Source organism: Aotus nancymaae, unplaced genomic scaffold (assembly GCF_030222135.1).
Source record: "Aotus nancymaae isolate 86718 unplaced genomic scaffold, 86718_ANA_hifiasm-v0.15.2.pri h1tg000028l, whole genome shotgun sequence".
NCBI lineage: Eukaryota > Metazoa > Chordata > Mammalia > Primates > Aotidae > Aotus > Aotus nancymaae.
Genome location: NW_026988441.1, coordinates 24,190,964 through 24,216,467, shown reverse-complemented (window position 1 = coordinate 24,216,467; position 25,504 = coordinate 24,190,964). Strand labels below are relative to the sequence as shown.

The 25,504-nt window shown below is 35.3% G+C and overlaps 1 protein-coding gene and 1 pseudogene across 2 annotated transcripts in view; one reads left to right on the top strand and one right to left on the bottom strand.

The window, feature by feature from the left end:
- Window positions 1–24,259, top strand: part of LOC105726274 (zinc finger protein 257-like) — a 33,154-nt gene extending 8,895 nt beyond the window's left edge. Inside the window, exons 2-4 of one of the 2 annotated variants that reach the window (XM_021676499.2) lie at window positions 6,684–6,810; window positions 7,334–7,426; window positions 22,710–24,259. In XM_021676499.2, coding sequence (XP_021532174.1) covers window positions 6,684–6,810; window positions 7,334–7,426; window positions 22,710–24,094 — 1,605 coding nt within the window. In that variant the 3' untranslated portion in view covers window positions 24,095–24,259. The remainder of the gene's footprint in view (window positions 1–6,683; window positions 6,811–7,333; window positions 7,427–22,709) is intronic. The other variant, XM_064381552.1, reaches the window with a different exon arrangement.
- On the bottom strand, window positions 17,470–18,680 carry LOC105726282 (quinone oxidoreductase-like; annotated as a pseudogene).
- Window positions 24,260–25,504: the final 1,245 nt, after the last annotated feature.

The following is a 25,504-nucleotide window of genomic DNA, read 5'->3' as shown; positions in this document are numbered from 1 at the left end:
TGTAGATTCTAGGCAACTTGAATCTTTGCTCTCAGGTTACAGTCCTCAAGGTTGGAACAAATAAACTGTCTACTTACATCCATGTTGCGTTGACTCTTTTTTCTTTTTTTTGGCAGAAATATTACTTAGGATGTGATGTGCTAGCATAGCCTCTATGAGAAATTATCTCTTTGATTGTACTCCACTTGCTATAACACCCAAGAATACAGAGTCAGTTTGATCTCACCAAGAATCTGCACATAAGAGCTGACCTGTGCCTGAGATTCACAAGACAAGGCCAGGCTTTGGATTAAGAATGTAATGAAAACCAACAGGAGGAATTTTCTGCATTGCGAGATGTCAACATAGGCATCTTAAAGCCCCCCATTGAGAGTGTGACTCTTTGAGCTTTTCAGGTCTTGTCCAGTGACCTGCTACAATTACACGAGAGGATTCTGATGTAAATAGAATCTGATACCAGAATCTGTAAGTAAAAACGAGCATCTTAGGAGTGAGAGAGCAAGGCTACAAAGTATCCAGAGCCATGACCACAGCTATGCCTACCAGTAAAATGTGATACCTGAGTATAACATTTTTGTCCTTCCTCTTACCGGAAGCTAACTAATCAGGGCAGGTGATCCAGGTTCTGAAGCTTTACCAAGGCAGCTCCATTTTCTGTTTAGAATCAGCCTAACTCTCTTCCCTCTGGCTTAGAGTTGGCCCATCAGTGCATGGTCACTGGGAATCCTCAGAATCACCTTGGCATCTTTGAGACATTTGAGGATTTCCAGAGCAGAACTGTGTCAGGCTGACAAGAGAGGTTAACTTTGCTTCTGTCTCAGTCTAAGAGAAATGGTTCATCCTGTGTTTGTTCCTTCCCTCATACAAGAGATGTCTGGTTGGTAGCCAGATGACAGTTTCTTCAGATTCCTGGTACTTGGGAGAAAAACAAGAAATTCTGGAAATTTGAAGAGATAAACTAAATGTTTTCGTCTCATATGGCCATTAGGATAATAGATGAAGCACTCATGGTCTCTACCATCCATGAACTTTTAGTCTAGATAGCAACTGTTTAAACGGTTGACTTAAGCTTCATATGGTTGATACAATAAATAGATTTCTGCAAAAAAGCTTGGTATTTATTCCCCTTGACACATGGGGATAAAAAACAAAAAATAAAAAATCTTGGAATTTATTTGGATGGTAAGTGACCTCTAATTAGGATATGGCCAGTATGCATAAAAATCTTTACTTGTGCTTTTTCCACAGGTTTTATTTATTGTTTTAGGTGGAATCATACTTGTTGTTTTAATTAAGTGCCTCATATAATTCCAGGGTGAGGCCAGAATCAAAAATGAAGGGTTCAAGACATTCATGAGAGTTAAGGTAGAAACCTTTTCACTAAAGGGTGGTCACAAGGCCTGTTCTGTTTGGGTTTGGGAGAGACAAGGTGGTGTGGCCCATATTACCATTAATGTAGCAGAAATTGCTGGTGTCTGTGGCAAGAGGAGGGCACCTGAGGACAGAAAAGAAGAAACTTATTTTTTTGTCTTCATGGAGCAGCTCATTGTTCCTGAATCTCTTCTAGTGTAAAGGACACAAATGGATGGAATGTTTCTGCAGGTCTTGGTCCTGCCTGTGGGTGTGGTAGCAGGTAAAAAGGTGGTGCTGACACCATTAAAGGCATATCCTCGAGATGCAGGCGTAAATTGTGCAGAAAATTTCATTTGAGTAGGAATTCCAGGGGAGAAGGAGGAAAAAATGGCTTTTTTTCAGCTAAACATGTCTAATATCAAGAGCTGTGTCCACTGTGCCTTCTGAAATACCATGCATTTTTTTTTTTTTTTTTTTTTTTGAGACGGAGTCTTGCTTTGTCACCAGGCTAGAGTGCAGTGGCGCAATCTTGGCTCACTGCAATCTCCGCCTCCTGGGTTCAAGCGATTCTTCCACCTCAGCCTCCCGAGTAGCTGGGACCACAGGTGTGTGCCACCACACCCAGCTAATTTTTTTGTCTTTTTAGTAGAGACAGGGTTTCACCGTATTGGCCAGGATGGTCTCGATCTCTTGACTTCGTGATCCGCCCACCTTGGCCTCCCAAAGTACTGGGATTACAGGCGTGAGCCACTGCACCCAGCCAATACCATGCATTTTTATGTGCAAACCTTTACTTCTCTACTTTTGTTTTTCCTCCCCAATGAGTCTGTTTTAACTACTTTTAAAAATTCTTGTAGAGAGAGATCCAAGATGGCTGATAGCTAGCAGCTCGGGCACGTAGCTCCCAGGGAAAGCGCAGAGAACGAGAGGGCGCCACACTTTCAGACGAATATTTGTTGCTCACGGACCAGGAGATTCCCAGCAGAGGAGCCCCACGGGTCGCCAGAGCGACTCTTGTGGCCGGCGCAATGGATTGCTCAGATTTTGGTGCTGGGAATCAAAAGTTGGACGTCTGCTCAGAGACCTAGTTAGAAAGTCAGTAATTACAAAGACGACAGAGGGATAAATATATAATGAAGAGAAGAAACCAGCCTAAAAAGGCAGAGAATACTCAAAATCAGAATGCCTCTCCCTCTACAGGGGATCGCAATTCCTCATCAGTAACGGAACAAGGCTTAATGGAGAATGAGTGTGTTCCAATAACAGAAGCAGGTTTCAAAATGTGGGTGATAAGAAACTTCTGTGAATTAAAAGAACTTGTTCTAACCCAATGCAAAGAAACTAAGAACCTTGAAAAAAGGTTTGACGAAATGCTAACGAGAATGGACAATTTAGAGAGGAATATAAGTGAATTGATCGAGGTGAAAAACACAACACGAGAACTACGCGAAGTATGCACAAGTTTAAACAGTCGAATTGATCAAGCAGAAGAAAGGATATCAGAAGTCGAGGACCAGCTCAGTGAAATGAAACGAGAAGATAAGATTGCAGAAAAAAGGATAAAAAGGAAGGAGCAAAGTCTCCAGGAGATATGGGACTATGTGAAAAGACCTAATTTACGTTTGATAGGTATACCTGAATGTGACAAAGAGAATGAATCCAAGTTGGAAAATACTCTTCAGGATATCATTCAGGAAAACTTTCCCAACCTAGCAAGGCAGGGTAATATTCAACTGCAGGTAATGCAGAGACCACCACAAAGATATTCTTCAAGAAGACCAACCCCAAGGCACATAATTGCCAGATTTATTAGGGTTGAAATGAAGGAGAAAGTACTAAGGGCAGCCAGAGAGAAAGGTCAGGTTGCCCACAAAGGGAAACCTATCAGACTTACAGCAGATCTCTCAGCAGAAACCCTACAAGCCAGAAAAGAGTGGGGACCAATATTTAACATCTTTAAGGAAAAGAACTTTCAACCCAGAATTTCATATCCAGCCAAACTAAACTTTATGAGCGAAGGAAAAATTAAATCTTTTGCGAATAAACAAGTACTTAGAGACTTCACCACCACCAGGCCTGCTTTACAAGAGCTTCTGAAAGAAGCACTATACATATAAAGGAACAACCAATATCAGGCTTTCCAAAAATATATCAAAAAGCAAAAAGCATTAACACAATGAAAAATGTACACCAACTAATGGGCAAAACAGCCAGCTAGCATCAAATGGCAGTATTAAACTTATAAATATTCTAATTGGATAAAAAGCCAAAACCCATCAGTATGCTGCATCCAGACCCATTTCACATGCAACAATACACAAAGACTCAAAACAAAGAGAAGGAGGAAGATTTACCAACCAAACAGAGTAAAAATAAACAAATAAACAAAAAGCAGGAGAATTAATTCTCGCCTCTGATAAAGTAGACTTTAAAGCAACAAAGATCAAAAGAGGCAAAGAAGGACATTACATAATGGCAAAAGGATCAATGTAACAAGAAGAGCTAACGACTCTATAGATCAACGAGACAGAAAATTAAGGACATCCAGGACTTGAACTCAGACCCGGAACAAGTAAACTTAATAAACATTTATAGAACTCTCCACTTCGAATACACAAAACATACATTACCACCTCACACCTATTCCATAAGTGACTACATAATTGGAAGTAAATCACTCCTCAGTAATCGCATAGCATTTCATAGGTTTAAATGAAATATTGGTTGGTTGCTTGTTTGTTATTTTCTTCCCTTATTCCTTCCTGTCTACATCATTAAGTATAATTATTGGTATAAAAGGGGTTTTCAATACCCATTACTAAATTGCATTCTAGCCTGGGCAAGAAAGCAATACTTCCATTCTCTCTCTTTCTTTCTCTTCCTTTTTCTTCCTCTTCTCCATTCTTTTTTTTCTTTCTTTCTAAAAAAAAAAAAAAAATTCTTATAATAGTCAAGCGTTTCTGAAAAACATTTTAAAAATATATATACCAGAGCCTTCTACATCATGGCTTCTTATATGCCATGAAGAATTCTCATCATGAATTTATGATCTGCAGTATTAAAAATGTTCCCTTTGTGGCTGGGAAGGTGTGACTACTTAAGATTCCTATTGAAAGAAGAGTGGGTGACTCACACTTGTAATCTCAGCATTTTGGCAGGCTGAGGCAGGTGGATCACAAGGTCAGGAGTTCAAGACCAGCCTGGCCAAGATGGTGAAACCCTGTCTCTACTAAAATTACAAAAATTAGCTGGGTGTGGTGACGGGCACTTGTAATTCCAGCTACTTGGGAGGCTGAGGCAGAGAATTGCTTGAACCGGGGAGGTAGAGGTTGCAGTAAGCCAAGATAGCGCCACTGTACTCCAGCCTGGGTGACACAGTGAGACTCTGTCTTTAAAAAAAAAAAAAAAGATAAAAAGAAAAAAGAATGTGGTTCTTAGTAAAGATAGAAAGCTTGTAATGTTAAGGTTCTGTGTTCTTCATTAACTCTATGCAGAACAGGATTAAGAAAATGTTTTTTTAAAGAGGATGGCATTTATTACCCAGAAAGTCATGAAAAAAATATTAGAAAATACCTGCTCTCTAGGGTGCTAAAGAAGAACTACTTAAAATCACTATTAAAATTTACAGAATATGGGAGATATTTGTATCTTGACCTTTGCATAAAACTGATGGTTCTGTGCTATAGCTGGCCTAGAGTCAGAATGTAAGCAACGCCATTTTATATAAGATAAAGCTGTTTTTCCAAAAATAAGTTGTAACTACTGCCCCATTTTCCTTGCAATAACTGCTGACCTTGGCTTCTGTAAGTGAAAAACAGCTAGCTTGCTGTAAAGTTGCTTGCCCTGCACCCCTCACCGTCTTGGTCATAAAACCAGGATGTGGTTTTTCAGTTTAAAAACCCTGCTCCCTCTGAGCTCAGGGCCACAGGTTGGAGAGATGTGAGTCCTCCGTGGCTGCCGGCAATAAAGACCCTGCAATTTGGCATACTTTTGTCTTGGTGTTAATTTCTATATACTTGATCTGGTATAATAGTTCTTTATGGTTAAATTCAGACTATAATTTACTTTCAGGGGAAAATGTCACAGTGGTGATGCTGTGTCCTTCTTTTGTGCATCAACATATCATAAAAATCTGTCCTAGTGCAGTCAATATTAATGTTTATTCACTTGGTTAAGGAGCTCTCCAACAGATTTTTTTTTACTAGAAAGCTAATTATTTTTCTTTTTATTATAAATTATTTTTATGCAACTGATGTGCATAAATCATTACATTTTATCTGTTAGCTGCTCCTCTTAGGTTTTCTTTGCATATATCTGTCTTTGGCAAGTGAAAGCTCTCATCTTTTTTTACAGTTCAGAAATACTAGGAAAAACCCAGGTTCTTTTATTTACTGGATGTTTGATAAAAGATTCTTCTTGAACCAATAACATTGGCATTACTGGTGAACTTGTTAGAAATTCAGAAACTCAGACTTTATTCCAGATCTTGAAAAAAAAAAATCTGCATTTACAAGATACCCAGTTTATTGTACATGTTAAAATTTAAGAGGTACCTTCTAATTCAGCATGATTCAGCATGTCTTTTTGATCTGAAAAATATACACAACTCATTCTGTATGATGTAGATATAGCACTAAAAAATGTACATGTTTGTATTTATGACCTTAATTTTATTTTTATTCAGAAAAATAGCATATATACACTGATGTGGATTCTATGCCCCTCCATTTTCTCAGAGTTAGAGAATACATTAGAGAATATTTCTATGTTGAAAATTATTTTATTAGATAAGTTTAGTCACTTTTGTAAGTCAGAACCAGTTCTCTACTCTCTCATTTGACTTTGAGTCACATTAAAAATTCTGCCCATGGCCACTTGTGGGTGTGTTTTTTAGAGTCAGAGAATACATTAGAGAATATTTCTGTGTTAAAAATCATTTTCTTGGATAATTTCAGTCACTCCTCTAAGTCAGAACCTGTTCTATCTACTCTCTCTCTCCGTTTTTTTTTTTTTTTTTGAGATGGAGTTTTGCTTTTGTTGCCCATGCTGGAGTGCAGTGGCATGATCTCAGCTCACCACAACCTCCATTTCCCAGTTCAAGCGATTTTCCTGCCCCACCCTCCCAAGTATCTGGGATTACAGGCATGCATCACTACGCCCATCTAATTTTGTACTTTTAGTAGAGACAGGGCTTCGATGTGCTGGGATTACAGGCGTGAGCCACTACGCCTGGCCTGTTCTCTCTACTCTCTAATTACACCTTGAGTCAAATTAAAAATTATGTCCATGACCACTTGGTAAATATATGCATGTCTCTGTGTGTTTTTCAGGGACCATTGACATTTAGGGATGTGACTGTAGAATTCTCTCTGGAGGAGTGGCAATTCCTGGACGCTGCACAGCAGAATTTATATAAGGATGTGATGTTAGAGAACTACAGAAACCTGGTCTTTCTGAGTGAGTATAACTTCAATACTCTATTCCTAATATACCCTAAAGGCTTTATTTCTGGGTTTTTTTGTAGAATGTTTTTTGGTAATTTTTGATAATTATGCTTTGCATAAATGAGTTTCAAATCCCTGTTTTCAAGAAAATCATAAAGATTTGTCAGTGTAGAAAAAACAATTTCTTCAAGACGTTTTATCTTGAGCTGACCTTTCCACATTGCTGAGCTGACCTGTATCCCTCACTCTAGATTAGTAGTAATTCCAGAAATTTTATGGTGTAAAATATTGTTGAAACACCGTAAAATCTAATTGCAACCACCAATTTTTTAATTCAGTAGTACTGGGTAGTGAAATTAAGAACCTACAAATATACAATAGTTTCTAAATGTATAGAAATTTCTGTTATAAATTAGTATTTTGGGAAAAATGTATTAGAATATTCTATCCATCCTCTTACAAGCACATTACTAAGTTGGAATTGGAGAATATGAGCAAGATACATGTTACTTTTTTTTTTTTCTTTGATGAAGCAGATATTGTTGTCTCTAAGCCAGACATGATTTGTCTGGAGCAAGGAATAGAGCCCTGGAATATAAAGAGACATGAGATGGTAGCCAAAGCCCCAGGTAGGTGAGAGTGAAACCGAATAAAACAGATGAGAGATCTAAAGGTCAAGGAGAAATCAAGTCCTTAAAATGTCATTTGGGAATCTGTGTTCATGTAGTTTTTGGAAGCCTGAGTTTTTCTTTTTTTTTTTTTCTTTGCTCTCACATAGGGATATTTTCTGTCTTATGATTTTAAATTCTCTAAAGATTCTACTTTCATTACAGTCATTTTCCTTCAAGTTTACAGTGAGAGCCAAAGTCCTCTTCATGGCATAGAACAGACTGAACATTCTGACTGCTTTTTTATTGTTTTTAGGGACACACAAATATCTGCATAATTTTCAGAAACTCTGTTATAAAACTATTTTTTTTTTTTTTTTTTTTTTTTTTTTTTTGAGACGGAGTCTCGCTCTTGTTACCCAGGCTGGAGTGCAATGGCGCGATCTCGGCTCACCGCAACCTCCGCCTCCTGGGTTCAGGCAATTCTCCTGCCTCAGCCTCCTGAGTAGCTGGGATTACAGGCACGCACCACCGTGCCCAGCTAATTTTTTTGTATTAATAGAGATGGGGTTTCACAATGTTGACCGGGATGGTCTCGATCTCTCGACCTCGTGATCCACCCGCCTCGGCCTCCCAAAGTGCTGGGATTACAGGCTTGAGCCACCGCGCCCGGCCGCTAAAACTATTTTTTATCTTCTTTTTTTTTGCATCACGTTTGAAAAGAATGGAGTATTGGTTTCAATTACATTGAATTTTTCGTTAATTTTTCTTCACATACCATTCTTTTTTTTTTTTAAGTATATTATTGAAAGACAGCTTGAAATGATAAAGTATGATGTCCTCCTGGTTTCTTCTTTTTCCTCAATATTGCTTCGGCTATTCAGAGTTTATTGTAGTTTCATGTAAATTTTAGCTTTGTATTTTCCATTACTGTGAAAAAAACTCGACACTGGAATTCTTATAGGGAGCTTACTGAATCTATATTTATTGAATCTATATTCTTTCGACTCATAGACATAAAACATTTTAAAATTTAATTGTGTCTTCTCTATTTCTTTTTCTAACTATCTTACATCTTTCAGTGTAAAGTTTTTTTTTATCTTCTTGGTCAAATTTGTTCTCAGAAATTTATTACTTTAATGCTATTGTAAATAAGATTTTTTTTTTTTGTCTGTTTTATCAGGTAGTTTGTTTTAAGTGTGTGGACTATAACTTATACTTGTATGTTAATTTTATGTTTTTCTAATTTACTGAGTGTATTTATTAATTTAGAAAGGTTTGAGTTTTTTTGTTTGTTTGTTTTTGAGACGAAGTCTTGCTCTGTAATCCAGGCTGGAGTGCAGTGGCACATTCTTGGCTCACTGCAACCTCTGACTCCCTGGTTCAAGTGATTCTCCTGCCTCAGCTTCCAAAGTAACTGGGATTACAGGCATACACGAGCACACTCAACTAATTTTTGTATTTTTAGTAGAGATGGAGTTTCACCATGTTGGCCAGGATGCTCTTGATCTCCTGACCAAGTGCTGGGATTACAGGCATGAGCCACCATGCCTGGACTTTTTTGTTTTTTTTTTTGAAATGGAGTTTTGCTCTTGTTGCCAGGTTGGAGTGAAATGCTGTGATCTTAGCTCACCGCAACCTGATTCTCATGCCTCAGCGTCTCTCGTAGCTGGGATTACAGATGCACCACCACACCCAGCTTATTGTTTGTATTTTTAGTAGAGACAGATTTCTCTATGTTCATCAGGCTGGTCTCAAACTCCAGACCTCAGGTGATCCACTTACCTCGGCCTCCCAAAGTTCTGGGATTACAGGCATGAGCCACTGCACCCAGCAGACAGATTTTAATGCACTGCTTATGGTTTTCTATATATAAGATTACATAATCTACAAACAGCATATTTTTACTTGTCTTCGGTTTCAGTGGCTTTTTGAAAATTGTTTTGATTAATTTTTCTGCCACATACTTCCAGTTAAAAGAGAAGCATTGACAATGGACGCAATATAATTTTGCATTTGATGTCTGTGAATTTGAAGGAGCAAATACCTCTTCAAGTTTTTATAAACTAGTTTCAGAAGGTAAAGGATCTTCTTCCATTGGGCCCCCAGGGTAATGGGATGACCTCTGAGTTTCCAATGGAGAGGGATTGTAGCTTGTTCACAAGATTGCTGGGTCTGCCCTAGTGTTTGGCCATTTCCTGTTCTGTAGCCAAGACCAGGGGTCCTGTAGTTTGCCACCAGAATGAGAGCCTGCCTTCTGTAGAAAACACTCCTCAATCTCTGGCTTTAGCAGAATCTCCTAACTTCATCTCTGGATCTTAAAGATCTCTTTGTCCAAGCACAGTGGTGGCTCATGCCTATAATCCCAGCACTTTGGGAGGCCAAGGTGGGCAGATCACCTGAGGTCGGGAGTTTGAGACCAATCTGACCAACATAGAGAAACCTCGTCTTTACTAAAAATACAAAAAATTAGCCAGGCTTGGTGGCGCCTGCCTATAATCCCAGCTACTTGGGAGGCTGAGGCAGGAGAATCACTTGAACCTGGGAGGTGGAGATTGTGGTGAGCCAAGATTATGCCATTGCACTCCAGCCTGGGCAACAAGAGCAAAACTCCATCTCAAAAAAAAAAAAAAAGATATCATAAAGGCACTTAGGTTTGAGTTTGGGTCTTGCTGGATAACTCCGGCTGGTCTTGAAATCTTGGTGTGAAGCAATTCTCCAACCTTTAATGTACCATGTAGCTGTCATTACGGGTTTGAGCTGTGATTCTCTCATAAAGGTATTTTTGTCAGGAATGGGCAACTATTCTTACTGTGGGGAAATAGGCAAATAGGGGACCTTTTATTTCTCCATCTTACTAATGTCTCCCTTTCTATAAGTTTTTAATTTCTATTTTCTACTTCAAATTTGCCTGTAATGTTATATTCAGACATTTAGGAACAATAAGCTAGAATTTACATGTTATGTTTGAATTAAATTAGATAATTAGTAGGCACTCCATATTTACTAATATAGTTACTTACAAATTTAAGTTTGCTGCAGGGAAGTTGCAGTGAGCCGAGATTATGCCACTGCACTTTAGCCTGGGCAGTAGAGCAAGATTCCGTCTCAGTAAAAAGATGGTAAATTTTATGTTATGTGTTTTTACAACAATAAATTTTTAAGAGAAAAACTGAAAAAAATACAGAATTATTTTCTATATTTTTCACCTGCTTTCTCTAGCCTATATCTAAATAATAACAGAATTTATTTCCAAATATTTGTTTTATGTAACACAGACTCTAACTATATTCTGTTATATATATGTTAAATTATATATATAATATATTTAATAAAAAACATTAAATTGCATATATATATATAATTTAGCAATTTAAGGCTATACCTTGCTTCTAAAGTTGGATTACAGCAGTTTCATTTTGTGAAAGAATAGCATACAATTACAACATAAAAATTATTTCTAGTTTATTTTAAATGCTTACTTATTAACTGTTTCTCATTAGAATCTTCTATTTATGATTATACTGCATTTTTTGTCAAATTTTACTGCCATACAGTGCCTGTCAATGATTCAAAATACCTGTCTTCCATGAGTACACCATTACAGTCAAATATTGTAGTTACCTAGACAATTTTTTTTTAATGGCACATCATGAGTAAATGTTTTACTTATTGTTTTGCAGTTCAATGTTAGTGTGTTTTTTTCAGTGTAGGTTTTTCAACATCAGTTCATTGTGGTTTATTTTGTTTTACTTAGGTACTATAATTTTAGACAATTTGCAGTCCTGTACACTTTAAGTCAATATGGGCTTCAATTAAGAGATAAACCATCCATATGGTCTGTCACAATCAGATTATGTGTATGTGTGTTTTTATCTATAAATATCCCAATTTTCATTATTACTTATCATGTATATATTTTTTAGCTGATTTTTTTTTTTTTTTGAGTTAGAGTCTTGCCCTGTGACCCAGGCTGGAGTGCAATGGCACCATCTCGGCTCACTGCAACCTCCACTGCCTGGGTTCATGCAATTCTTCTGTCTCAGCCTCCTGAGTAGCTGGGACTACAGATGCCTGCAACAAACCTCGATTAAGTTTTGTATTTTTAGTAGAGATGGGGTTTCACCATATTGGTCAGGCTGGTCTCGAACTCCTCACCTCAGGTGATCTGCCTGCCTCGTCCTCCTGAAGTGTTGGGATTACAGGCGTGAGCCACTGCACCTGGCCTTTAGTTGATTTTTAGTGGTGGTTTTATCCAACATGGAAATAGTCTTATTTTTACCATGTGTTTAATGATGAATATATATTTTTTGTGTGTGAGAAAAACAATTCTGTGATTTGAAGTAATTTTTGAAAGGATTTATACTAATGTATTTTTTTCAGTTTTTCTCTTAAAAAATTTATTACTGTAAAAACATATAACATAAACTTTATTATCTTTTTTTGAGATGGAATCGCGCTCTGTTGCCCAGGCTGTAGTGCAGTGACATAATCTCAGCTCACTGCAACTTCCACCTCCCAGATTCAAGTAATTCTCCTGCCTCAGCTTCCTGAGTAGCTGGGATTACAGATATGCACAACCATGCCCAGTTTATTTTTGTATTTTTAGTAGAGATGGGGTTTTACCACGTTGGCAAGGCTAGTCTCAAACTCCTGACCTCAAGTGATCTGCCCCCCTTGGCCTCCCAATGTGCTGGGATTATAGATGTGAGCGCTTAGTCTAAAACTTACCATCTTTAATCTATTTCAGGCCTAGGCATGGTGGTGGCTCACATCTGTAATACCAGGATTTGGGGAGACCAAGACAGAAATATCACTTGAGCCCAAAATGTTGAGACCAGTCTGGGCAACATATAAAGGCCCTCTCTCTAACAAAAAAAAAAAAAAAAAAAAAATTAAATAGCATGGTGGTGTGCACCTGTGGTCCTAGCTCTTTGGGAGATTCATGGGGGAGGATTACTTGAGCCTGGGAGTTTGAGGCTGCAATGAGCCATAGTTGTGCCACTGCAATCCAGCTTGGGTGATAGAGTAAGACCCTGTTTCAAAAAAATGGCATACATTTCAGGAATGTGAAGTACATTCACATTGTTATATAAGAAACTTCTAGAAATTTTCCATATTGTAAAACTAAAACTCAATACCCATTAAATAACAACAACCTATTTTACCGTCTCTCCAGCCCATGACAAACACTGTTTTACTTTCTGTTTTTATGAGTGTGACTACTTAAAATATCTCATATTGGTGGAATTATATAGTATTCATCATTTTGTTACTGGCTTATTTCAGGTGACATAATATTCTCAAAGTTTATTTTAAAATGTGACAAGATTTTATAAGGCTGGATATTATTTCATTGTATTTATGTATTACATTTTTAAATTTGTTTCCAAATTAAAAGACATCTGGGTTGCTTTAGCCTTTTGACTTTTGTGAATACTAATACAATAAACATGATTGTTCAAATATATCTTCCAGGTCCTGTGTTGCATATTATAGATATAGATTCATAAATGAGATTGCTGTATTTTATAATAATTTTATTTTTAATTATTTGAGGTAAATTTATAACATTTTAAAATAATAGCTACACTGCTGATTTTTAACAATCAACATGGGTTTCATTTTCATTGCATCATCAACAGATTTGGTATTTAAAAAAAAATTATAGTGTCATTCTAATGGGTATGAGGTGATTTTGTTTTTTATTGTGATTTTTATGCATTTCCCTACAAAACAGTAATTTTCCATGTTCTTTTAAATGCTTTTTTATTTGTTTACATTTTTGACAAAAAATTTGTTCAATTATTTGACCATTTCTAAATCAACATATTCAACTTTGTTGTTTAGTTTTAAGACTTTATAATCTGAATATTAACTCCTATCATATGTAATTTGCAAATATTTTCACACATTTTATATGAGGCATTGTCACTCTATTGAATATTTTATTTGGGTGCAAAACCTTTGAAGTATAGTGCAATTAAATTTTTCTGTTATTTTCTTTGTTGCTGATGTATTTAATGTTGTATCTAAGAAAATGTTGTCAAGACCAATGTCATGGTTTTTTCTATATGTATTTCTAAAAATTGATTAGTTATTTTATATATCTAAGTATTTTATTTAAAATATTTTTTATATATCGTTCAAGGAAATAAATAATTCAGCTTTATTTTATCACTGTTGATACCCAGTTTTCAACATTATTTTTTGAAGAGATTATCTTTTCTGTATTGTACACTTATGGCAACTTTGTGGAAGATTATTTGATCTTATAAAAAAGGGATCATTTCTTCACTCCCTCTTCTGTACTTTCATCTGTTTAATCTGTCCTTGTGTCAGTACCACATTGTTTTTATTTTACCTTTTAGTATGTTTTGAAATCAGAAAGTATAATGCCTCTTTGTTCTTTTTCATGGGTTTCTGGCTATAGTTCATAATCGAGGTTTAAATTTTTACACAATATTTCTTGTGTTGGTCTGTTCTCATGCTCCTAATAAAAACACAAGACTGAGTAATTTATAGAGAAAAGAGGTTTAATTAGCACACACTTTCACATGACTGGGGAGGCTTCACAATCATGGCACAGGGCAAAAGAGGAGCAAGTCATGTCTTACATGATGGAAGGCAAGAGGGTGTTTGCAGAGGAACGCCCCTCTATAAACCCATCATATCTCCTGAAACTTATTCACTATCACACGAACAGCATGTGGAAAGACCCATTTTCATGATTTAATTACCTCTCACCAGGTCTCTCCCATGACACATGGAAATTATGGGAGCAACAATTCAAGATGAGATTTGGGTGGAGACACAGCCAAACTATATTATTTCTGTTAAAAACTGCCATTGGGATTGTTATAAAGATTATATTAAATTTGTTCACCACTCTAGGTTGTATTGACACCTTTGAAAAATTAAATTTTTTACTGCTGAGCAAGAATATGTTGAAGAGTCTGTTTTCATTTTATACTTTTAGATTTGCCAGTTTTACTTTTGCTTTTAGTTCTTAATTTTATTGAGTTTTGGTCAGAAAACACACAGCGGATAATTTTGGTATACTTACATGTATTTGCTGTTGTTTTTAGATAGAATCCTACTCTGTCACCAGGCTGGAGTGCAGTGGCATGATATTGGCTCACTGCAGCCTTAACCTCCAGGGCTCATATGATCCTTTCACCTCAGCATCCCTAGTAGCTGGGACTACAGACATGCACTACCATGTCTGGCTAATTTTTTGATTATTTGTAGGAATAGGATCTCACTATGTTGCCCAGCCTGGTCTCAAACTTTTGGCCCCAAGACATCCTCTTTAGTCTTCCAAAGTGTTAGGATTATAGGCATGAGGACTTCATGCTGCCATGTAATCCTCAATGTTGGATGTAAGACTGGTGGGAGGTGTTTGGTTCCTAGGGAAAAATTCCTCATGCATGGGTTGGCACCATCCTCTTTGTAATCAAAATTTTATACTCCGTTAATTCAAAAGAGAGCTGGTTCATTAAGAGAACCTGGCTCCTTCACCTCATACTTGCTCTGTCTCTTACCATGTGATATGCCCAGTTGCTCTTTGCCTTCCACCATGATTGTAAGCTTCTTGGAACCCTCACCAGAAGCAGATGAGAACACACTTCTTGTACAGTCTGCTGAAACATAAGCCAAATAAATCTTTTTTCTTTATAAATTATCTACTCTCAGGCTTTCTGTATATGCAAAATAATTAATACAATCTATAATGTTTTCTAAGTTCTCTGTTTTCTTATTGCTGTTTTATCTAAATTTTCTATTTATTATTGAAAATGGGATCTTGATGTCTACAATTATGTTGCTATGTATTTCTTGCTTCAATTTGTAGATATTTGCTTCATGTATTTTGGAGCCCTGATATATATATATAGATAGATAGATAGATAGAATAAGTATTATATTAATTATATATCTATATAGATTTTTTTTTTGAGATAGAGTCTTGCTTTGTTGCCGAGGCTGGAGTACAGTGGCATGATCTCAGCTCACTACAGCCTCCATCTCCCAGGTTCAAACAGTTCTTCCACCTCAGCTTCCCAAGTAGCTGGGATTACAGATGTGTGCCACTGCACCCTGCCTTTTTTTTTTTGTTTTATATTTTTAGTAGAGACAGGTTTCACCATGTTGACTAGGCTAGTCTTGAACTCCTGACCTTAAGTGATCCACCCTCCTTGGCCTCCCAAAGTTCTGGGATTAAAGGCATAAGCCACCATGCCTGGCCCTATACAGATATCTGTATGTATACATGTATGTTATATATACACATATCTATCTATATATATACATATAGATACATGTATGCATGTATGGATAGATACCAGTTACAGATTCATAGTAAATTGACCCATTTTATCATTATGTAATGTCAGTCTTTATCTCATACTAGTACTTAAGACATATTATATCTACTTTAATTATGACTACCTAACCCAATTTTAGTTACTATTCTCATGGAATATATATATATTTTTTATTCTGTTACTTTCAGCCTATTTGACTAAATGCTAAAATAAATCTCTTGTACGCAGCATATTATATGCTGTTTTTCTTAAGTCAATTAGACATTTAATTTTTTTAATGTGTGTATATATATATTTTTAATTCTGAGACAAGTTCTCACTCTGTCAACCAGGCTGGTTTGCAGTATTTTGATCATCACTCACTGCAGCCTTAACCTCCCAAACTCAGGTGACCCTCTCATTTCAGCCTGTCAAGTAGCTGGGTTACAAGTATGTGCCATCACACCCAGCTAGTTTTTTTGTATTTTTTTTAAAGACATAGTTTTGCCATGTTCCCCACTTTGAGATGTTGACCTTCTGAGATCAAGTGGTCAGCCCACCTTGGCCTCCCAAAGTCCTAGGGTTACATTTTTTAAAAAATTAGTTTAATTAATTTGTGTTTAAAATGATTTCTTAAAGAAATGTTTCTGTTACCAGTTTTGTTATTATTATATGTGCTTCTTATAGATATGTTTTTTCTCATTTCCTGTTTTACTGCCTTAAATTTTGTGTATTTTAATTTTGTAGTGACATGTTTTAACTATTTTTTTATTTTGTTTAGTATACTTTCTATAAAATCTTCATAATCTTGAAAAATGAAGATTACATAAAATATTTTAAAGTTAAAACATATTTTAATCTCAGAACGTCAATTGAATATAAATACTATATATTTTTGTTATTATAAATTATTTTACATTTTATAACTAATAACAGATTTATGCAGATTTATGTTTGTTTTTCATATTCTATAGCAGAAATTTAGGGATTTTATGCACATTATAGTAAATAATTTTATGTGTGTGTATATTTACATTTAATGGAGAGCTTTATATTTACAATGTCATGCTGTGTAGAATTTTATTTTATTTATTTTTTTAATTTTCCATAGATTTTATTACACATTATGTTATGAGACAAATGCAGATCATTAATTTATCAAATTTGTGAGCTTATTAATTTCAACAAAAATGTATGACCCTCACCACACAAACGGATAACTCTAAATCTACTCTGAAAATCTAATCAGTTGAGAAGTATTACCTATTTGGAGATTATGTATCATATCAAAGATAAAGCTCCTGTTCTCAGAGAACAAATGGAGTCATTGGCAGCCAACCAGCAATGAAGTGAATATTCTAATATTTGGGAAAATACTGAGAAAACTAATAAATTATCCTGGACATTATTTATTCTTGCCTTTACAAAAGATTTGTAGATCCAAGTAAGATTAGTTTAGAATAGATGGTTTTTAGTCCAAAAAATGTTCAAAGTACAATACAGTCATGGCTAATCAGAGACTAGAGAACCTTTAGAAAGGTAAGTAGGATTGAAAACCCTTGGAAACTGAGCAGTCTTATTGTGAACTAGCATGTTTTAATCAAAGGTATGGAATTAATCAAGCATCAATTAAGAATTACTGGAATGCACCCTCATGCCAAATGACCACTAACATGCTATTTCCTACCATGATGACTCCTTGATTTGAGACAGATGGCATAAAAAAAAGATTGCTAGCTATACAACAAGTTCTACTCTTCTGCCTCTGCTGTCCAAATAAAAATCTTATATTTTCACATAAGAAACTCACTGAATTGAATGTTAATTAAAGAAAAGATAGGGTAAGTCCAACTAGGGGAAAGACAACACCTCTAATTACGCAGGAAATCCATGAAATAATTAATCATCATAAGAGAAGAATCATTTTTCCAGTAGCCCCACTGCTATGAATGATATTTTCATGAGCCTGAGCCACCTTCTCCAGTGGATATTGAGAACCTATTACAGGTTTCAACCAACCAATTTCCATTCCAGCTTGAAGGGCTGCTGCATATTGCTGAAATCCCTCCTTGGTTGTGGCAAAGAGAGTAACTCCAATTATACTTGACTCCTTTGTCATGGTGTCCCGTGGGTTTATTTCAATAGTACCTCTGTTGCCAACAACTATCACTCGTCCTCCTTGTGACAGAAGACTCAAATCTTTATTAAGATTTACATTAGCTAACATTTCAATAATTATATCAATTCCTTTCTCACCAACATGTCTTAATTTTATCGATATAATTAACTTCTCTGTGATTGAACACTTCATGGGCTCCATTTTGCAGAACAACCTTTTGTCCTTCCTCAGTACCAGCCGTGCCCAAAACCTTTAAGCCATAAGCTGTAGCAATTTGGCATGCTGCTAATCCAACTCCTCCACTCGCCCCGTGAACCAGAACACTTTGTCCAGCTTTCACACAGGCACTGTGGATCAGAGCTCGATAAGCAGTAAAATATGGGATACCAATGGCAGCTCCTTGTTTAAAGTCCAGTTTTTCAGGCAGTTTGTAAACAGAATGGTCTGCTGCAAGAGCGTACTCTGTATAGCCCCCCAGAGATCGTGCTGCTAGTGAAAACTCTGTCACCTTTCTTGAAAGCAGATGCATTATCTCCAACAGCTTCTATCACCCCAACCACATCTGAGCCAGGAGTATAGGGTAAGAGTGGTTTTCTACTATAAGTACCAGAGCGAATGTATGTCTCCACGGGATTGACACCACATGCATGGACCTTGATTAGAACCTGATGGTCTTTTGGAATCGGTACTGCAACATCCAACTGCAGTTTCGGGACTTCTGGTCCACCAAATTCAAAAACTCTAATTGTTCTCATCAACTTCTGTCCGGTTGCCATGGTGATCTAGATACAGAATCTAGAGTGGGAATTAAAATCTGCGAGGGCTTCTTCAGATTCCACAGAAGGTGGCCTTCCACATCTCCAACTTTTGCAGGCTCCTAGAATTTTATTTTTTAACATAATGGACTTGTTTTAGCATTTCTTTTCTTTTATATATATGTAAAGTCTCACTGTGTACCTCGGGATGTTCTTGAACTCCTAGTCTCAAGTGATTTGACTTGCCTGCACCCCCTAAAACTGTAGGATTACAGACATGAGCCACTGTGCCTCACCACCATGTAGCATTTTTTTATAGGACAGTGCTAGTTGTGATTGAACACTCTCATCTTTTATTTTGGAAAGTCTTTATTTTTATCTTTTTTTGAAGTAAAATAATTTCAAGTCAAGTATTATTGGTCTTTTTTTTTTTATATATAAATTTGGGAAGTACCTAAGTCTTTTTTGTTTTCAAGTAAACTTGGTATTATTTTTTTCCTATAGTCTTCTTCCAAGATTTTGTTCAGGAATATATTAATCTACTTGATGCTGTCCAATAAGTTTTATATTCTATGTTTTAAATTTGTTTTGCAGTTTTAAATTTTTGTTATATATTTTAGAACATCACCTCATACCAGTTAATTGTGTTTTGAGTTTTTAGCTTATATTATATTTGTTTATGATAATATTTAGTTCTGAACAATTTAAGACAGTGTGGAGCAAAATCAAATATGAATCAGCCATACATCTATTGCCAATATAATTATCTCTTTGTTTGCCTTTATAAATATGTAGATTACATTAAACTGTATAAACATTTTTACAATGTTACTTATTTTAACCTTTGAACAAGAGCATGCTTGGATGTATTGTTTAATTTCTATATATATGTGAATTTTTCAGTTTTTCCATTCTTTATATTATTATTCCATTTTCTTTATAGAAAGTAATCCATAAAATTTAAGATTTGTTTGTTTGTTTAAGACAGAGTCTTACTCTGTTGCCCAGGCTGGGGTGAAGTGGCATATCTTGGCTCACTGCAAACTCCACCTCCTGGGTTCAAGCGATTCTTGTGCCTTAGCCTGCTGAGTAGCTGGAATTATAGGCACATGCTACCAGGCTCAGATAATTTTTGTATTTTTAGTAGAGACAGGGTTTCACCATGTTGGCCAGGTTAGTCTCAAACTCCCAACCTCAGGTGATCCTCTTGCCTTGGCCTCCCAAACTGCTGGGAATGGAGGCATGAGCAACTGTGTCTAGCCAAATTTTTTTTTTTCTTTGAGATGGAGTCTTGCTCTATCTCCCAGGCTGGAGTGCAGTGGCACGATCTCGGCTCACTGTAACCTCTGCCTCCCAGGTCCAAGTGATTCTCCTGCCTCAGCCTCCAAGTAGCTGGGATCACAGTATTCATCACCACACCTAGCTAATTTTGCATTTTTACTAGAGATGGGGTTTCACCATGTTAACCAGGCTGGTCTTGAACTCCTTACCTCAGGTGATCTTCCCACCTCCGCCTCCCAAAATGCTGGGATTACAGGCATGAGCCACCATACCTGGCTTGAAATTTTAATTTTAAAACATTTGTTAAGATTTATTTTTTGACCGAACGGGTGATCTATCAAAAACAATGTTGTATGAGCTATTGCAAAGGGTGTGTTTTTTGATGTTGAGAACTATTCTCTGTATCTCTGTTAGAAATACTTGTTTTATACTGCCTTCAAGTTCACTAATACTCTCTTGTTTTATTATCAGAGAAAGTGAGATATCAAAATATCCTACTATAATTATATTGCTTTCTATGTATTTCTTCAATGATATCAATATTTACCTTACAAAATTGAAACCCTAATATGAGATACACACATGCACACACACAAATTTTTCATAAGTTCTCAGTGAATGAATCTATTATTGCTTAATATCCTTCTTTGTCTTTTTGGAGTTTTATCTTCACATACATTTTATATAATACTAAGTTTTTGACTTAAAATGTAGCTTGTATAATGTAACTTTGACCTTTTCTGCTCTCATTTGGTTAACATTTGGATAAAATGCCTACTTCAATCTTGCCACTTTCAGGCTTCTTAAATTATTACTTCTTAACTGACTCTTGTAGAATGGCAAGTCAGGTCTTGAGTTTTAATTTTTTAAAAATAAATCCCTTTATTGAAGGTATGTCTCTTGATTAGAAAGTTAATTTTATATATATATGTAAGTAATTTTCTGGAAGACAAATACTTCCTAATGTTATTTTATTAATTATTTTGATTCTTATATATTTATCCCTCATTTTCTTTCTTTTTTTTCTTTTTGGATTTCCATCCGAGTCTGCTTGCTAGGGAATCCTCATTTTCTCTCTTTCTGTCTTTTGTGTCTGTTTCATTGTTGTATTGATATGCTTTCACATATTTCTTATTTTCTTTTGGGTATTTACACAAATATTTTCTTTGTGATACCTTGGGGATTACATAAAACCTCTGAAAGATAAAACAGTATATGTTTAGTCTGGTGAGAAATGAACTTCAGTTACTTACAAAAATTGTTCCTCATTATGTCTACCCTCAACTTTTTTATTGATGTTACTGATTATATCCTTTTAAGTTGTATATTTATTAACAGATATTTACAATAATTTCTGTACTTTTATTTTTCAAATTTTAGAGAATAATTGTTTTCTGTCCATTATTATAATACTAAGGAATTCTATTTTTGTGTATGTATGTTTCCCAGGAACTTAAGTATTTTTATATGATTATGTATTGTTTTCTTGCATCATGTTATTTTCAGTGGAAGAAACTTTTTTCATCACCTTTTTTGATATATTGGCCATATGCTGTGTCAATATACTGTCTCAGGATCTGGTTATTTTGGAAGGTCTTATTATTATTTGGTAGGGCATTTTTGCTGATGATTATTCTCACTTGACAGCTGTTATTCTTCAGGACTTTGACAATATGACACAGTTTTCTTCAAGCCTGCGAAATTTTCTTTTGAAAAATTCACTGTTTAGTGTATAAGTATATGCATATAAATATCTTGTGTGTTATGTTTTAGTTTGTTGAACTTCTTTATTTTTGTACTTTTCTTTTAGAATTGTTTGTCTCTCTTTGTATTTTTTGCCTCCACAATTAACTATTTTTAAAATATTTTTAATATTTTTGCTGTTATTCTCATTTTTCTGATTTTCAACAGTTGTCTGTGCTCCTTTTACTCATTATTATTCAACTTATTTTAAATTTCTAAAATTAATCTATATATTTTTATTTTATAGTAATTGCTTTCTGAAAATGTCATGTTTTTTTTGATGGGGCCATGTCGCCCTAATATTTTATATACATTGTAATCTTTGACTAAGACTTGGAGATACATATATATATGTTACGTATGACAACCTTTATAATGTAGCTTTGTCCTGGCATGTCTGAAACCAGTTGTTATGACTAGACATTCTGGAAGCCTTAAAAACATGTTCTTAGAATGTGTCTTGTCTGAAATATTTTCTTTATTTTTGTAGTTTAAAAAGTTTATTTGCATTTCTTGTTACTAGTTATTAATCACTTGCTACACTTGTTCCCTGTCTTTGGTACTGCAGTCTCTCTACTGCTGTAACGTTTACCTTTGGTCTCAGCAGTCTCAGATTCTCATTCCAAAGTATACTCTTTTTTATTTTTTTCAGCATTTTATTTGATGGGAGACTGAAACCAGTGTCTTAAAAGACCCCAAAGAGCCAGACATAATAAATGTATGTGCCAATATTTTTCCTGTCTTTTAATAGAAACAAAGACTTGGCAATTTAATTCCACAGGCACTATGTTATACTGACTGGGGTGAAGGAACTACTCTGTCAGGTTGATTTAACAGATTTTTCTTTTTCTCCTATGTTGCTTTTTACATTGAGTTCACCTGGGGCACTTCACACACTTAACTCATTTATAAATTTTCCAAAGATGTATTCTGGTCAGTATAGTTTTGTTACATTTGTATGTTTATGAATACATTTGAGCCTGTAGTATTTTGCTATACCATCTTGCTTATATAGTTTATATAGTTTTTATAGGTTATATTTGTAAAAATATATTTACCTGAGTCTAGTAAGTGGAGTAATTTGTTGTTTTATTTTCTTTTAGTTATGTGTTCTCATTTTGCTGAAGACCTTTGGCTAGAGGAAGGCATAAAAGTTTTTTTCCAAAAAGTCATACTGAGGAGATGTAATAAATGTGGACATGAGAATTTACAATTAAGAAAAGGCTGTGAAAGTGTGAATGAGTGTAAGGTGTGCAAAGGAGGTTATAATGGACTTACCCAATGTCTGATAACTACCCAGAGCAAAATATATCAATGTGATGAATATGTAAAAGGCTATTATAAATTTTTAAATTCAGAAAGACAGAAGATAAGACATAATGAAAAGAAAACTTTCAAATGTAAAGAATGTGGTAAGTCATTTTGCATGCTTTCACAACTAACTGGACATAAGAGAATTCATATTAGAAATAATTCGCACAAATGTGAAGAATGTGGCAAAGCCTTTAACCGGTCCTCAACCCTTACTCAACACAAGATAATTCATACTGGAGAGAAACCCAACAAATGTGAAGAGTGTGGGAAAGCCTTTAACCGGTCTTCATACCTTACTGAACATAAGAGAATTCATACTGGAGAGAAACCCTACAAATGTGAAGAGTGTGGGAAAGCCTTTAACCGGTCTTCATACCTTACTGAACATAAGAGAATTCATACTAAAGAGAAGCCCTACAAATGTGATGAATGCTGCAAAGCCTTTCACTGGTCCTCAGCTCTTACTAAACATAAGAGAATTCATACTGGAGAGAAACCCTACAAATGTGAAGAGTGTGGAAAAGCTTTTTATGATTCCTCAAGCCTTTGTAAACATAAGAGAACTCACAATGGACAGAAACCCTACAAATGTAAAGAATGTGGCAAAACCTTTAAGCATCCCTCTACTTTTACTCAGCATAAGATAATTCATACTGGAAAAAAACCATACAAATGTAAAGAATGTGGCAAAGCTTTTAACCGTACCTCAAAACTTACTCAACATAAGATAATTCATACTGAAGAGAAACCCTACAAATGTGAAGAGTGTGGGAAACCCTTTAACCGGTCTTCGTACCTTATTGAACATAAGAGAATTCATACTGGAGAGAAACCCAACAAATGTGAAGAGTGTGGGAAAGCCTTTAACCGGTTTTCATACCTTACTGAACATAAGAGAATTCATACTAAAGAGAAGCCCTACAAATGTGATGAATGCTGCAAAGCCTTTAACTGGTCCTCAGGTCTTACTAAACATAAGAGAGTTCATACTGGAGAGAAACCCTACAAATGTGAAGAGTGTGGAAAAGCCTTTTATGATTATTCAAGCGTTTGTAAACATCAAAGAACTCACAATGGACAGAAACCCTACACACGTAAAGAATGTGGCAAAACCCTTAAGCAGCCTTCTACTTTTACTCAGCATAAGATAATCCGTACTGGAAAGAAACAATAGAAATGTAAAGAATGTGGCAAAGCTTTTAACCATACCTCTAAACTTAGTCAACATAATTCATACTAGAGAGAAACCCTAGAAATGTGAAGAATGTGGCATACCTTTTAATTATGTATCAAACCTTACTGTACATGAGAGAATTTATGGTGCAGAGAACCCCAACAAATGTGAAGAATGTGGCAAAGCTTGTAACCATTCCTCAAACCTTACTAAACATAATCCACATTGGAGAAAAACCCTACAAATGTGAAAAATGTGTCAAAACTTTTAACTGTTCCTCAATCCTTGCTAAACATAAAGGAATTCATAATAAGAGAGAAATCCTACTTTTAACAAATCCTGAGCATTTACTAAGCACAAAAGAATTTCATACTGGAAAGAAACTCTTCAAATGTGATGAAGGTGGCCTATAGTCTTTACCCAGTTCTCAACTCTTATTAAACCTGAGAATTCATGTGGAAGATAATTATTACAAATTTGAAGAATGTGACAAAACCTTTAAAAGTCCTTAACCCTTATTACACATAATTTATACTGGACAGAAATCCTACAAGCATGAAAGGTGACACAAAGCTCTTAACAAGTCCTCAATTTTTAACAGATAGAAATGTTTCATACTGGAGTGAAACTCTACAATTATTAATGATGTCAGTGCTTTTAACAACACCTCAAACTTCTCTAAACATAAAAAAATTATACTAGCTCAAAACTCTAGAAATATAAGGAATATGAAAAAGCTTTTAAATGGTTTTTACACTTGATTGCAGGTAAAATATACCAGAGAAAACTCCCAGGTGTAAAAAATGTAGCTAAACTCTTAACCAAAATGTTCACAGCTTATTGCACAGAAAAGCATTTATAATTGAGAAATGGTGTACAAATATAAAGAATGTGGAAAAGTCATTAATATCTACTCACATATTATTCAACATCAGAGAGTTCATACTTAATAAAAGTATTTTAAATGCAATTACTGTCAAATGATCTTTCAGAAATATAAGCCTTTAGAGTGAAGAAGAGTTTATTCTGAAGACAAACATTACAAATACAAAGAGGTTTGTAGTACTTTTACTTGTATCACTGATCTTACTGTACACAGGTTGTACTACAGAATAACCCTGAAGCAGTTGCTTAAACTTTGTTCAACATTAGGGAATTTATATTGGAGAATTCAGCAAATGTAATGAATTTGGAAAAACATTTTTTTCAAAAACTATAGAAAACACCAGAGAGTTCATACTAAAATATATTTTTGCAGATGCAATAAGTAGAAAAAAATTTTTAATTCAAATTGAGTTTGTGTAAGTATCAGAGAATTAACACTAGAAATATCTAAGGCACTAATACTTCAGACATTAAACTAAATCAGAGTGCTGAGTATAGAAAATAATCCAAAACTACATTTGGTAA